Consider the following 16528-nt stretch of genomic DNA (forward strand, 5'->3'; position numbering starts at 1 on the left):
GGATTATGACGAGCACTTGGCCTGGGTTTTTTTTCTCACGAAAGGTGTAGCGGACTGGGAAAAAAAAGAATGACCTCAATAATCTGCAGTGCGTCGTCTGTGCCGCTGACTCTGCGCAGGTATAATTTGCCCCTAAAAGGCAAAATACATCGGCGCAGTCGCCACTACACTACATGCTGCGATAGGGATTATGACGAGTACTTGGCCTGTTTTCTTTTCACGCAACGTGTAACGGGCTGGGAAAAAACCAAATTACCTCAATAATCTGCAGTGCGTCGTCTGTCCGGCTGAAGTTATATATAGGTGAGCGCCGGGCCTAACATTGATCAATGAATCAAGCTGCACTCGGCGTTGAGGGAATATTCCCATAATTTTGTGTGACCTTGTTCTTTTAGATAATGACCCGTCACTTTCTTTCTGAGCATCTTATTTCCGTTCTCTCACCGTTCTTCATGCCTCGCTGATTCTGTTCTGAATTGGCGAAATGTGTGAGATACATAATGCGGAGGTAAAAGGAACAGCTTCGATTAATCTGCCGATATGCAATTAGTTGCTGTTCTCCGTCAAGGTTCTTTCATTCTTGTTTAATACATCCTTTGAGTCTGATGGTAGATCTCTCGCTCAGTGGAACAACATTTTCTTTGCTAGCACTGGACACATTACATGCGGCTATTGGTAGGACGTCAACAGGGCTTCTGGCAAAATACATGTCAGTTTCTTGCAAGTGAAGCAGGATCATGGCGAAACGAGATAGATTTTTTTACATGAAAATTAGATTAATTAGAAAACGCATCGAAAAGTTATATCAAGACATGTTCGATGAAGCAAAATTCGTAGTTAACGTACCATTATTTATCAGGATAAACACCCAATACCGGCCATTATCTCATTTGAATAAGTTAATTGGTTTTAAAATACCAATGTGGATATTGTGGATAATAGTTATTTTTTATTTTGAATTAATTTTAATCAAGAAGAAACCGTTGACACACGATAGAATGGATTTATTCCTAAAGCGTTGTGTTTTGTCTTGATGCAAGCGCGTAGATAGACCTACTTAAAAACACTTACTTTACAAATCTTCTTGAACGTAAAACTACATCCAGATTAGTAAATGTTACATGGCAAAGCGCAAGACATCCATACTTCCAGTATTATTGATTCTTAAAAGTCTGAAAACAGAAGTGCCCGCAGGGTGTTTGATAAAAGAAAGGTTCACTCATGCGTGAAATTCTCTGTCGTCTTAACGAGCTTTCCACTTACATCGTTAAGCTCTAATTAGCTGTCAGGAGATTGATAACGTCTCGTGTTTCTTCACACATTATTACAAAATCGAAATCTGCAGGTAGCTTCAAGCAGGGAAATGGATGTTCTTAAAAGCAAAAAGAAAAGGCGTTAAAAAAAAAATGGCGTCAAAATCTTACACCAAAAAAATAAAATAAAATCTTGGTTTTTGGTTTTTATTTATCTAATTTTTTTGGATAATAAAATATGTTGTCGCTCTGGTGTTCGATGTAGGAATGGGCGAGTAAGTTTATGTGTGTGTGTGTTTGTGTGTGTGTGTGTGTGTGTGTGTGTGTGTGTGTATGTGTATGCGTGTTGTGTACGTGCGTGTGTGTGCGTGCGTGTGTGTGCGTGCGTGTGTACGTGTGTGCGTGCGTGTGTGTGTGTGTACGTGCTTGTGTGTGTGTGTGTGTGTGTGTGTGTGTGTGTGTGTGTGTATGTGTGCGTGCGTGCGTGCGGGCGTACGTGCTTGTGTGTGTATATATATATATATTATGTGTGTGTGTGTGTGTGTGTGTGTGTGTGTGTGTGTGTGTGTGTGTGTATGTGTGTGTGTTTGTTCGTGAGTGCGTGAGCGTGTGTGTGTGCTTGCATGCGGTTTTTTTTACCGGCTTTGTTGATAGATTACTCTTTAACAAGTTTTCTCCCCGGCCTTTTTGATCTCGCATAAAGTCCACATTGACCACATATCCCCCTCCCCTGGCCAGTACTGATCATCGACCTGTGGTACTTTACACTCATGGGTTCTAATTCGTTTAGAATTATTTTTTTTAACTTAGAAATTTACTTCAAGTCATCACAATTAAACGTCATAACAATCGTATTTTGGAGTAAAAGCAATCGAATTTCACCACGAATTTCCTTCGCTTGCAAGAAACTGACATGCTTTTCTCCCTCAAATAAGTGTACCGCTTTGGGAGGATAGCAGTTTGGGAGTTAATGCGAGATCCGCAACAAGGCCGGTGAGAAATCAGGTTGAAGGAGTAATCTGCGATCGTTACACCGGCTTCCGTCTTTCACGGGTTTTAGAGAGAGAGAGAGAGAGAGAGAGAGAGAGAGAGAGAGAGAGGGAGAGGGAGAGGGAGAGAGAGAGAGAGAGAGAGAGAGAGAGAGAGAGAGAGAGAGAGAGAGAGAGAGAGAGAGAGAGAGAGAGAGAGAGAGAGAGAGAGAGAGAGAGAGCTGTTCGGCGTTTCTGCTCAAAGGTTGTGCATATACTTGATATACTTGATATACTTGAGTATAGGAACTTTGAAACACATGCAAGACATGTATATATATATATACATGTAGAATTGATTCGGATTTAATAATGGTTAAATCGAATTCATTGTGAAAGATGAACACGAGTTTCGGAGTTGATATGCTAGCTAAAACATATATTAAAGGTGGTCGTCTACATTTTTGCTTTTTTTCAATAATCTTATGGTTAGATTTCGCTAAAAAGTTATGTCAGATGATGAATGAACCATGGGGAAAAAAGTTATAGAAAAAAATATATGTAAAAAAAGATTTTATTTTTGGGTAGCGTGACTCACGCTTCCAATATTTTGTTTTCTGTTTGCTGAGAACATGTGCTTTGCCTAAAAATACTGACCAATCAAATTCATGTCACTATGCTTATAGCCACGCCCAAACAAGTGCAGCAACAGTTTGACACTGGAGCGCTGTCCACGCTTTTTTTTTAAACGCACGAAATGCACGGGATTTGAGAGGAGTTTTGCGCTTGGCATTTTCCAAATAAGGATATCCTACTATGAGTACTACGCTGGAATACTACAATGAATTTTCAAACGGCTACACTGGCTTCGTCTTTCCTGATCGAAAGGGGGTGTATTGTTGATATTTGTAGATAATAGACTCTGCATTTTAATGGTCAAATGGCGATTTCGGTATAAAAATGTAGACAAGGACCTTTAATGTGCGTGTGAAAAAATACAAAGTAGACACTGACATGGCCAACTAGCCTGTAATAACCAATACTGCATTCAGTGTCTCGCTTGTTCACCCCACTCATGCCCTCTCTCTCTCTCTCACTCCGTGGCACAAATGATACACACACCAGGCGGAGACACAAACAGAAATTCATGCGGGCTCATACACTGCCAAATATACTTTACAAATACTTTTACTTTGGTATCTGTTCGTCCCCGCCTACCCCGCCTTCAACCCCTGACACCGCAAAAAAAAAAAAAAAAAAAAACAAAAAAAAAAAAAAAAAACACCACCCCGTCGTTTCAAAGGAAGTCTTTTGAAGGCACAGTCCTTTCCGTGAAGTGAAAACTTGTGTTCACTTGGACACATACCAACACACAACACACTGACTGCATCCTATGCAGAGTTTGACTTTTTAATGAATTAAGTTCGCTTTGGACAGCAGTGGCTTGTAAAAACAATGACTTATAACAAAAATGCCCCCTCTACGGGATAGAAAACAGTCTCAGGATGTTGATTTTTCGTATGCGTCTAAGTGGAGGTAGGGTCTTATTCAACGGTGAAAGCCTGCGCAGACCTGAGATAGTGAACTGTTCCCACGTGTAGGACTGTTTCTTTAAAGCGTATTAGATTACCACTTCAGATTTGATTTGACAAGTCGACAATGTCGTATATATATCCCTCAACTGTGTAATACAAACATGAAAGTTGCACTTTGTACCAACAAACGGAAAATTGCACTGCCTGTAACATAATACTCCGCTTTTGTCAGTATGCACAAAAGACGCATTGACTGGAAAGCTACGTTCGTCAAGTGCTATGAAAAGACTGTGTGTTGTCGCCTACACCGTAGAGTAAGTGCCTGTGAAATATTGTATCCAAGACGTTCAGAGTTGAGACATATTTTGGCTTGATGGTAGCAAACGTTACAAATCCCTTAAACATTACTGTTACAAGAATAACTTTGTTTGATTCGACCAGCTCGGTCTTTGCTACCACGACACAGACAGAAACACACAGACAGACGCACGCACACACGCGCGCGCACACACGCGCGCGCACACACACACACACACATACACACACACACACACACACACACACACATACACACACACACACACACACACACACACACACACACACACACACACAGTTTTTGACGTCGGATCTGGCTTCAGGATAAATGCTTTTATACCCGGAAGCGTTGGCATTATTCCACGTCATACACGCTCCAGATACTGTCTCGTCCTGTGTTAAAACTCTCTTACACTTCAGCGAGCAAGGTGGGTAATACACGTTCATTCCACTTATCTCGATTTGTTGTTTATTTATGCGCTTGCTTAAATCCAGTTTTTTTTAACAACAGAAATATTTGATCTTTGTCATGAAGGCGTGTTATTACACATATCAACATACTCGCTACACACAGCGATTCGTTGAGTTATTTTCTGAAAGGGAAAAAGATATACAGAAGTACAAACAAGCTGCTCCTGTGTGCCTCTGTCGTGATCATTTTCTGCTGCCCTTTTCTTTTCGTTTCTTCACAACTGGTTGCTAAATAGAAAAAAAGAACTAACAAGGTAAACCCCACTGTGTCACTATCGTGGAATGTGTAATATTTTTTTCCTCCTACTCAAGAAATGGCGGCTAAGTACCCGGAAAAAAATAAAGCACAACCGAAAGCCAGAATGGGTGGAACAGCGAAGGATCAGATTGCTAGAAAAAGGAATCCGAGTTCAACATGGAGTGGAACAACGCTTTCAACCCAGCAGAAACTTCGATCCGGGCCTCAGCCAGGTATCGTGCTTTAAACCTAGCATCTGTTGCATAGTTCACATTTGATTCCACAATGTCTGTGTTTTAAGATTATGTGTAAGGTTTTCGTCATTACAGGCAGGTACTTCTCTCTCTCTCTCTCTCTCTCTCTCTCTCTCTCTCTCTCTCTCTCTCTCTCTCTCTCTCTCTCTCTCTCTCTCTCTCTCTCTCTCTCTCTCTCCCTCCCTCTCAACAGGTACCCCAAGAAAGTGTATAATATGTTATTGTCTATACAAAGGCAAAATTACACGACATGGGCTTGTAACGTTCGTAATGTTTTGTACAAGTATGGATTTGGTGAAGTGTGGGAAGCACAAGGTGTTGGTGATATTTCCACGTTTGTAAAAGAATTTCGCCAAAGACTTGTCGATTGCTTTAGACAGGATTGGCATGGTACCCTTGAATCACACGTGTTTTATCATGTGTATTCGTTATTTAAGCAGTCCTTGTGTATGAGTGGTTATTTGTATCAGATAAGAAATGTTCATTTGAGGAGAATGTTAGCACATTTCAGATTTGGTATGTCACCCTTAAATAACCACTATTTACAGTATAAACCCAATGTGAATAACGTAGACAGACTTTGCCCTTTGTGCTCAGATGATGCACTTGAGACGGAAGTTCATTTTTTACTTGTTTGTCCCGCATATAATGAGATCAGAGTTGAATTAATAGCCTCAAAGTATTATCGGAACCCATCCATGTTTAGAATGTGCAAATTACTATCCTCTACAAATGGCCAAGTAATTACAAGTCAGAAGAGACTTTCTTCTGAGATTTGTTAAAATCTCTTAGCAGAGCAAAAGAGAGGAAACAAAAAAGTGTGTCCCTTCACAGATATATATATATATATGTGTGTGTGTGTGTGTGTGTGTGTGTAGTGTAGTGTAGTGTAGTGTGTGTGTGTGTGTGTGTGTGTGTGTGTGTGTGTGTGTGTGTGTGTGTGTGTGTGTGTGTGTGTGTGTGTTAGTGTTAGAGTGTGATTGTGCGGGCGCGCGCGCGATTAGAAGACCAAATAAAACAGAGGGAGAAACGAAGCGGAAGAGTGACCGAAAGATGGCTAAAAGTGGCGAGACTTGAGCATCCTGTTAATGTTGATTTGAGTATAAAATAGTAGACACTGTGATGTACCCTATTCTACGTTTAACATCTGAACATTTTTCTTCTCTTTGGTAAAGACATGAAACACTTTTAGTTTTGAGTCTTAAAGGCACACTCCTTACCATGGACACAGTTCACCTCAACATTTCATATCTGGCTTTTAGATGGGAAAAGACCATCCCTCCACTTGGTCACATACCAAGCATGAATAGCCTATGCACCGTAGGTATTTGTTTTATGAATTTATTAAGAAACTAAGTCTTTATAACAAACCCCAACATAACACAGCAATAATTCAAGCTGTTGTATTTTGGTGTGTGACCAAGTGGAAGGGTGATATTTTCCCAAGTGTAAGCCAGGCCAGATCTGTGATCGTGAGTCGAACTTTGTTCACCGTAAGGAGCTCGAGCATGCCTTTAAGAGTCAAGTATTTCATGTCATTGATTTATTTGATTTGCAGGCGACGCTCAGATCAACGCCGTTGGCCATATGCAATTGGCACAGAAGATGAGGCTGACTCAACACAACGAAAATGACGTCACCAATGTGATGAACGCCAATATTCAAGTTGTTCATGTTCACTATCATCGTCGACCATCCGACGGAAGTATGCTACTTTTAGTTCAGCTTTATTTGCAAAACTACTGTAGCGGCTGGTTTTGTGGTTGTTGTGTTGCTGCTACTCTTGTCAGTCTAAAAATCGTTGCGTTGATGTTAGCTTTGTGTTAAGGCCTAAAAAAAATAGGTGTGGTTACGGTAACCCGACCTACCCTATTTTTAGGGGCCGACCCTATAACTTTTTATTACATTTGTCACACAAAAATAAATAAATAAAAAAAATAAAAAACGAGTGCAGAAAACGCAATGAAAGCGAAAGCGCTCGAGTCGCACACTTATTTTCCTGTCAAGTAGGTTTAATTTGTACACATTAAAAAAAAAGTTTAAAAAAAAAGTGATTGCCTACCTTCCTACCCTATTTTTTTGTGGCTATGTTACCTTAACCACACCTATTTTTTTTGGCCTAATCATATTTCATTTTGACCCCTACCATGTTCTAACGCAAGCTAGATCAGCAAAGAACGACTAATCATTCTGAATCATACACACCTTGAAAGCAAAATGAACAAGGTTTCTTCTGATTATCTCCTTTCATTGAAGTTTCATTGACCAAAAATATGGCAGGAAGAGAAACACAGTTTGTACCATATAGTTAACATATACGGTAGTAATACCAGAAATATGACTACATCTAAACGCTCACTCTTTCTCTCTCTCTCTCTAATTCTCTCTCCCCCCTCCTCTCTCTCTCTCTCTTTCTCTCTCTTTCTCTCTCTCTCTATCTCTCTCTCCCCCCCTCTCTCTCTCTCTCTCTTTCTCCCTGTTAAACGCTGTTAATTTAAGAGCAGAGCCATACCTTCACAATATACACAGATGTATGCAATGAGAATTTTCCAAACCAAGGCAATAACTCCGAAACGTAGGAGAGTCCCATTCCATGTGTGATTTGGTTTCATCTGTACATTTACACAATCGACAAAATGGGACATCGGTTCAATTTTGAAGAACTAAAAACCTCGCGTCACCTTAACATTCGTAACATTCATACCAGAACAAATATCAGAAATCAGTGCTCCATAGTACAAAACATAATACGGGTGTGCGATCGTATTTGTCGACAAATTCAATCTTTTTATTCAAATAAACATCAAATGGAAATCATGAGTACAAAAAACAAAAAACAAAAAACAACAACAACCAGTACATCTCATACTGGTGTCTTGAAAGTGCAATTGAAAAAAATGATATTATGAACATGGTGAAGAGTTAGGGTATTGAACAATGCACGAAAAGATTCAGTCATTGAAAAATCCAATTCGGTTTTGTTTCAGCAGTCAATGCCACTGACCAACCAGCGCAGCCAGGCCCATCATCCGAGCAAGAAGCTAGCATCGAAGGCGCACCAGCTACGGCGGATCAAACTAGCACAGACAGTCCCAAACCTGATTCCTCCAGCGCTTTACCTCACAACTCCAGGCCTTTTCCCGAGGACTATCCACTCCATGAAGCATGCCGCCTCGGTCTGCGAGAGAAGGTTGAGGAGGTACTGTTGAAAGACGTAGACGACGTCAACAAAAAGGATGCATCAGGTCAGACTGCCTTGCACTTCGCAGCTTCTGGCGGTGACCTTGGTATCGTGCAGGCGTTGGTCAACAAGGGGGCAGCTGTGGACGTTACGGATGAGGCCGGCTGGACACCACTGCACGCGGCCTGCAAGAGTGACCACCTAGATCTGGTACGCTATTTGGTGAAAAACGGAGCCGACATGAACGCTATGACCGGCGCGAGGAGAACACCTCTTCACGAAGCAAGCAAAAGGGGTTACCATCACATCGTTGAGTGTCTGCTGCGGAAAGGAGCGTCTGCTAACACGAAGGATTCGAGCGGTTTCAGCCCTCTGGAGGACGCCTGTAGAAACGGTTATAAAGATACCGTTCAACACCTGCTGCAGTACAAGTCCTCTACCGAGGGGTCCAACCACGAGCCGCTATTCCTAGCCTGTGAGAGAGGCCACGGGGACGTCGTTGCCCTGCTGGTACAGAAAGGACAAGACGTGAATGCTGAGGATGGAAACGGCTGGAGACCTCTTCACCACGCTTCTTATTGGAACCACCCAGACCTTGTTCAGCTGTTGCTAGCCCACAATGCTGATGTCAATGCTGTCACGGAGAGTGGCTCAACCCCGCTTTTTGCTGCCAGCCAGGAAGGACATGTGAACGTGCTGCAAGTGCTCGTGAAGAACCACGCTAAGGTGAATTTCTTCTTCAGTTTGTGTGGGTGGCGACTCCCACAATCACCGTTTTTATTTTTGTAATGTTTTTGTTGACGACTCGGCTTTTGTCGTGTTTGCTCCCTACATCCTCCCCATCCCTACTTAGTTTTCTGGAAGCTGCAAGCTTGGTATTTTCGGGTTTCTAAAACCCATGGAATTGTGACACAGATTACAGGACTTTTTTTGTGCAAACTTGGCCTTGAGCTTGTGTATACACAAGAAGGAGGATAGGGCACTTTCATGTATGGACATAGTTTGACTTGGGATACCAGAAAGTTTTCCACCCTTAATTAACACGGTGCAGTCGGGATTTGAACCTTGAACCTTCAACTCTGAAGGCCGATGATCTTTCCACTAGACTATTTAATTGGGCCCCACAGAACATTTAATATCGATAGTTCGAGTGTTTCCTTTTGTCTATGATTACACGTTCCATAAACTCAACGTTTTGGTTTGTTATTATGTCTATGATTCAACGTTCCATGAACTCAACGTTCTGGTTTGTTAATGTCTATTATTCAACGTTCCATGAACACAACGTTTTGGTTTGTTATGTCTATGATTCAACGTTCCATGAACTCAACGTTTTGATTTGTTATTATGTCTATGATTCAACGTTCCATGAACTCAACGTTTTGGTTTGTTATTATGTCTCTGATTCCACGTTCCATGAACTCAACGTTCTGGTTTGTTATGTCTATGATTCAACGTTCCATGAACTCAACGTTCTGGTTTGTTATGTCTATGATTCAACGTTCAACTTATCTTTCTGTTTGTGTGTTCTTAAGGTGAATGCTGCACGACCGGACGGAGAAACACCACTGTCCATAGCCACAGATCGCGGTCACGAAGAAGCCGTGAGCGTCCTGCTGAAAAATGGTGCGAAGGTCAACACGGCTGACCGCCATGGGGTGACTCCGTGTCACCTGGCGGCAGCAAGTGACAGCAACCGAATCCTAAAGATGCTGATCAGTCACAAAGCTGACGTCAACGCCAAAAACTACCAGGGCAGAAGGGCGCTCCACAAGGCAGCATTCGAAGGACACTTAAACGCTGTCGCGGTGCTAGTACAGCACGGAGCAGACGTCAACACCAAGACCAACCAGGGTTCGACTCCCCTGTACCACGCAAGCCAGCAGGGACATGCGGATGTGGTGAAACTACTCTTGGAGCGAAAAGCGAAGGTTGATGTTGCCAAGGACGACGGAACAACGCCTCTCTTCATCGCTGCAAGAGAGGGTCGAGCCAACGTCGTGTCGGTACTCCTTAAACACGGTGCGTCTGTCCACAGCTGCACCGCTAAGGGAATTGGACCTATGAGCGTTGCCAGGCAGTACGGACACACTGATGTTGTGGAGCTTCTTGTCAACTACAAGGGTTCCATGATGGCTCCAGTGGCACGAAAAGGCAATTAAATGACCAGCAAACGACCCGGTAACATGAGCTCGCATGGTGATAATTCATACTCGCGCTCCTTAAGTCTCTTCTTCTAACTGTCTTACCCATACAGTATCAGGCCTTTATTGAAACGGCAAGTGACCAAGCAGTGAATGATGTGCTCGCATGGTGACAATTAATACTCGCGCTTGTGAATTCTCTTCTCTTGACTGTCTTAACCACTGTGACAAATGGATTTGTACATAGTTTATTATAAATTAATGTTTAGCAATTTTATTAAATGTGTGCAGATTAGCTTATCATACTTTTAGTCTGCATAGTATGGCCTGATGGAATTGACCAATAGAAGAAGAGGTTGCTATGGTCTGATTATTGTGAACTATTGGTTACCTCGTTTAGGATTGACCAATGGAAGAGGAGGTTACTAAATTGGAGGAACTTTAGGTAGCCATGTTTGTTGTGTCGAGGCAGAACAGAGGCAGAACATTCTAAACTCTCACTGTCCAGGTCTCCACATTTATAGAATGTTTCTCAAATAGCATTGAGGTCAACTGTATGTGACTCATGCCTGGATGAATCATGTTTGATTCAGTGCTGTGAATACAAAGGTATTTATTGATTTGTGTTTGTTCAGTAATCTTGACAAATGAAATGACTTTGAGAATAATGTTGTGAATTGGATTAGAAGATGTGTGAGCTGTTGTCAGCCATTTTGGAAAGGAATGTTTGTATTTTCCTTTGTAATGGAGTATTTGGTAAATGGGCTGAAATGATATTGTAATAGCATAGGCTAGTTGATGGATGAATGTGATATTATTGAGTAAGAGTGGAATTCATATTTTATGGGGAAGTTTGACTAAAAATTGAGTGGTTGGAGTCAACATGAAAACTGAGTGGTTGAGAATTATGGAAAAGGATTTATGGATTCAACTTGGAAAGAAAGGATAGAACTTCAGTATTCTTCTAGAGACTTATGAAGGTATAAACTTTTTATACAGCACCCCGGTGGGAGCCAGGATGTACTCCACTGCGGGAAGAAAAGAAGAAGATGAACATCCTCTCCTTGTCACCACTGCATAGAAGGTCGTCGGATGCAACGGCACAAGGTTGTAACGCAGCGCAGGAATTCTTGGACCCGGTGGAATCCCACCCCATGTCACCATGTTCGTATATCTTCATTGGTGATATGGATCAAGTTAATGAACCCGCTGAACTGTGAGTAACAAGTGAACTGTGAGTAACAAGTGGACTGTGAGTAACAAGTGAACTGTGAGTAACAAGTGAACTGTGAGTAACAAGTGAGATGAGAATCCACAAAGATAAACACTGAAACGACGTCATCGAGGAACAGATATTCCTCCACGTAACTACTCAATCTATTATTATATTTCAGTGAATTCAAGTGACTGTTGATTATGTGTGAATTGCCATACATGTATTTTGTGTGAATGACTTAAATACAGGTACGAGGGCAAAGGGAAATAACTTGTTTAAGTCTTTGTGCCTAGTTTGAGTGCTGTGTGTGTGTGTAATGGAGTGACTTAGTAAACAGAGTTAGGACATGCATTTCTGATAGAATAGTTATTTACACACAGACACTTTCAGTAAAACCCCATCGTAACAACCATACTGTGTCATAGCTCTTTATTCAAACGGCAAGGGACCACGACTGGGTAGATAATCATGTTCCACTGCAGGATGAAGAAGCGCCTGCGCCAGAAACTACATCTGGCCCTTGTCACCGATGTTCAACTGCAGAACTGCAGAAGAGACTGCCGTGCAAGTGATCCCGTGTAGCAGAATTCAGCTCGCTTCGGTACGAGCTGTGGCGACAGTCAGTCCTTTGGAGGCCCTACAGAAGACCGTCCAGTTCATTTCAAGAGCTGGGACCAGTTTCACGGGGCAGAAACACAGTTGGGCAACTGCAGTTGAACAAATGAAACGCAGTAATCCGAATAAATGAACTTGACGGTCTTCTGTAGGACCTCGAGAGATTCTTACAACATTTTCATGGAGTTTCAGGCGTTTGAGGAGAAAGACCACGTCGGGATAAAAGGGTACAATGCTATTTTGAGTTTATTTGAGAGGTAATTAAACCTTGGTTTAAACACTGCATACCAGAGCTTCAGCTTTCCTTGTGACGATTGTCACTCTGGCACCACAGTTCTCACTCAGACACTCTGGCACCTGAGTGGCACAGATATTGATGTTTATATATACAAAGGTTTTAATTTGCCCTCATGTTTCCATTCAATTTTCATTCGTTCAGATCTTGGTTTTGAGCTGGAACAATAGAACATATGTTTGTTTGTTTGTTTATTTTGTTAGTTTGTAACTTGCTAGTTAAATAAATGGAATGATTCTTCTATTGCCGTTTTAAAATGTACACTTCTTACATTTGTTCCTCTGTTTAAGGTGCTGATCAGTCACTATTCTGTGTGTGCGCGCCTTCATGAGCGAGGCTGGTACTACATATTGTTCATACGAAATGACAAACACAGGTTACAAGCGATAACGCGCAAAAGTACTGGTTTATTATTTTACATCTGACACTAAGGTATCAGTAATGCATATATAGTTACAGTACTACGTAATGAGATACTACGTATTGCGGTAAAAAACTTATGGACAGAAAGAAAAAGAGAAAAGAAAACAAATTATTAGACATGGCAAAAGTATCAAAAGCATTAACAAGACACGAGAAGTAAATACAAGAAAAATAAACAATCACAAGACAGGCGAAGACAAACAGACAAGAAAGTTACAATTACCAAACACTCGTTGGTTAGTCCTTCAACAACAATAAAGAGTTACGTTCTGTACGTTCAACAATAAAGAATTACGTTCCGTACGTTCAACAATACCATAAGCACTAAGAATACTCAAGAAACTTAGCATACATACGTTTAAAACCAAAATGGCTACTTTCAGAAAAATACAAAAACGTTGACTCATCAGGCCAGGAATACAAAGCAAACTGTCATACCAAAAAAGTCTAACGACAACGTTCCTGCGTTAATCAAAGTCACAAACAAGATATTTACTCATCCACTTTCCCTCAATAACGTTACAAGAAATAAGCCCGTTTACAAACGATCACCACAGACCGCAAGCTTCTTTTACCTAAATTCTTTTAACGTAAGGCTGAAAAAGTCGGAGAAAACGTTTCACTTCGAACTTCGTTAACCACAGAAAACACAAGTTATCATTATAAACATTAGCGACTTTCTAGCGTCTACAAAACATTGCTGTACGTTCACAACACTAGAACAGTTGAACACACAATAAAGAAACACTACAACAAGTCAGACTTTCAACTCACGTTATACATAAACAACTCACAAAGTAATTACAAAATGGCGACCAAAACACAACACAAACAAGTAACAACAAAATTACCTTATGCGCTGTGTGGGTTGACCAGCAGTACCAAAAACGTGTTGCCTCACAAACGAAGGGCACAAAACGATTCACACTTGAGAAACAACTGTCTCCAAGAACATTACGTTGACGTTAAAACATAAGAAACACTCCGTTGGTTCACTTGATAACCTTCATACGTTTACATCAAAACCAAACGCTTCCTAAAACCCTCAGATCGACTCACGAGACAGGAGTCAAGCAGCGGTATTTATGGAAACAAAAACCTAACATGGAATAGTTATTCAAAAGTCAAAGGTCACCGGATTGACCAACCAACAACATTCCTAAGACAGAATCGGGTGAAACTACTATTTTACAACCAATCAGTAACCGATCACGCACTCCGTGCATGCTCAAAACTTAAAACGGTATATTTAACAGAAAGAAGACCAAGGAACTAGCTGACGTCACAAAGCTAAAAACACGTGAGTCACACGTATTCTAAAACTTGCAACGCAGATTCGCAGGGCTCACCTCAAAATCAAGACACGAAAAAAAGCACGTGAATCTCACGGTGTTCTAGAACTAAACGACGCAGTTTGTGACGCTCCGACCAAAACCAGGTCACAACAACTGAACAAGGAGCACGTGAATTTCACGTAAAAATATTAACGCTCCACAAAACGGGTCACAACAAGAAAAACACGGTTTACTTCTTTTTACATCGTGCAATGGCTTGATCAAACGTGATTACAACAAAAGTAGGTGACTGCATGCCACATCGGCATGCACAGTGTGTGTGTGTGTGTGTGTGTGTGTGTGTGTGTGTGTGTGTGTGTGTGTGTGTGTGTGTGTGTGTGTGTGTGTGTGTGTGTGTGTGTGTGTGCTAATTCATTTGATTGCTTGTTTTTGTTATATTTAGTCAAGTTTTGACTAAATATTTTAACATCGAGGGGGAATCGAAACGAGGGTCGTGGTGTATGTGCGTGTGTGTGTGTGTGTGTGTGTCTGTCTGTGTGTGTGTGTGTGTGTAGAGCGATTCAGACTAAACTACTGGACCGATCTTTATGAAATTTGACATGAGAGTTCCTGGGTATGAAATCCCCGAACGTTTTTTTCATTTTTTTGATAAATGTCTTTGATGACGTCATATCCGGCTTTTCGTGAAAGTTGAGGCGGCACTGTCACGCCCTCATTTTTCAACCAAATTGGTTGAAATTTTGGTCAAGTAATCTTCGACGAAGCCCGGACTTCGGTATTGCTTGGTGGCTTAAAAATTAATTAATGACTTTGGTCATTAAAAATCTGAAAATTGTAAAAAAAATTAAAAATTTATAAAACGATCCAAATTTACGTTTATCTTATTCTCCATCATTTGCTGATTCCAAAAACATATAAATATGTTATATTCGGATTAAAAACAAGCTCTGAAAATTAAATATATAAAAATTATTATCAAAATTAAATTGTCCAAATCAATTTAAAAACACTTTCATCTTATTCCTTGTCTGTTCCTGATTCCAAAAACATATAGATATGATATGTTTGGATTAAAAACACGCTCAGAAAGTTAAAACAAAGAGAGGTACAGAAAAGCGTGCTATCCTTCTTAGCGCAACTACTACCCCGCTCTTCTTGTCAATTTCACTGCCTTTGCCATGAGCGGTGGACTGACGATGCTACGAGTATACGGTCTTGCTGAAAAATGGCATTGCGTTCAGTTTCATTCTGTGAGTTCGACAGCTACTTGACTAAATATTGTATTTTCGCCTTACGCGACTTGTTTTACTTTTTTAAAAACCTAACCATTCACTTCCGTTATTTGAATGAACACGAACATGCTAAGTTTTCTTCTTTTTTTTATTGCAATCAAACTACAGTCAGTCTAACATTGACCTACAGTCAGTACACAAATACTAAGTACCGCATCATAGTCCTAAAAAACAGTCTAAAAATTAAAGTCTCTGGCCCACATGTTCGTGCCACCCCCCCCACCCCCATTTAACTTTCGGACTGTTCACGAATACAAAGGTTAAATACTCTCCGATGGCTCGTTTGGCATTACATCCATGCCTCAGCAGTTCGCAAGACCATGAATGAGCTCTCTCGTAGATTCGAGTGACAACTTTTATATATTCCTAAACTGTATCTACTGCCAACTGACGCGAAACTGTATTGTACCCTTTATCTGTACCGTATTGACAGTACACGAACCATCAAGAGGGTGTGGAATTTGTGCAGAACATATTTCCTCCAACCTTTAATCTGAGACATCGAAGAGAGCAAGCAATGTTGTAGTTAAGTGTTCCCATTGTGGCACAGCTGAGCGGTCAAATTGTCAAAAATTCGCCAAAGAGTTTAATACACAGGCAATACTCGATCCTCTGAACAACTTGGTTTCATTTGAAATAGGAATGCGTATAGTATCATAATCGTCATGTCTTAATTAGAACTCAGGAGTGGCAGCTTAAATGCGTAGTTTAAAGGCAAAGTATTCGAAATAATTATTGTCTAAAGTGTGCTGCAGAGAAACAACAATTTGTTGCAAAAAAACGTGCAATATAAGCTTAACTGGGGTGGGGGTTACATAGCTCAGTGGGTAGAGCACTGGACTTGTGATCCTAGGGCCATGGGTTCGAATCCAGGCCAGGAAGGACAAGGGTCAACTTTATGAGAAGACTCAGAGACTGTATTCATTTACCACTCATGTGTCACCACCGTGGTACGTAAAAGACCTCGGTCATTCTTCCGTAAGTGCAGATGGCTGATAATGTATACACCTGCATTGGATAATGAAATGTT

The 16528-nt window shown here is 41.1% G+C and overlaps 1 protein-coding gene across 2 annotated transcripts; it reads left to right on the top strand.

Moving 5' to 3' along the window:
• The first annotated feature begins 4363 nt into the window (after positions 1 to 4363).
• LOC138971273 (ankyrin-1-like) lies at positions 4364 to 12758 on the top strand. 2 transcript variants are annotated; one of them, XM_070343981.1, is made up of 5 exons: positions 4364 to 4502; positions 4858 to 5016; positions 6596 to 6742; positions 8025 to 8944; positions 9754 to 12758. In XM_070343981.1, exons 1-5 carry the CDS (start codon positions 4403 to 4405, stop codon positions 10378 to 10380), a joined length of 1953 nt encoding a protein of 650 aa, XP_070200082.1. In that variant the 5' UTR covers positions 4364 to 4402; the 3' UTR covers positions 10381 to 12758. The 2 variants fall into 2 exon arrangements, with proteins under 2 accessions (XP_070200082.1, XP_070200084.1); XM_070343983.1 differs by lacking the exon at positions 4364 to 4502 and having other exon boundaries at positions 4519 to 5016.
• Positions 12759 to 16528: the final 3770 nt, after the last annotated feature.

This window comes from Littorina saxatilis, linkage group LG7 (genome assembly GCF_037325665.1).
Source record: "Littorina saxatilis isolate snail1 linkage group LG7, US_GU_Lsax_2.0, whole genome shotgun sequence".
Lineage (NCBI taxonomy): Eukaryota > Metazoa > Mollusca > Gastropoda > Littorinimorpha > Littorinidae > Littorina > Littorina saxatilis.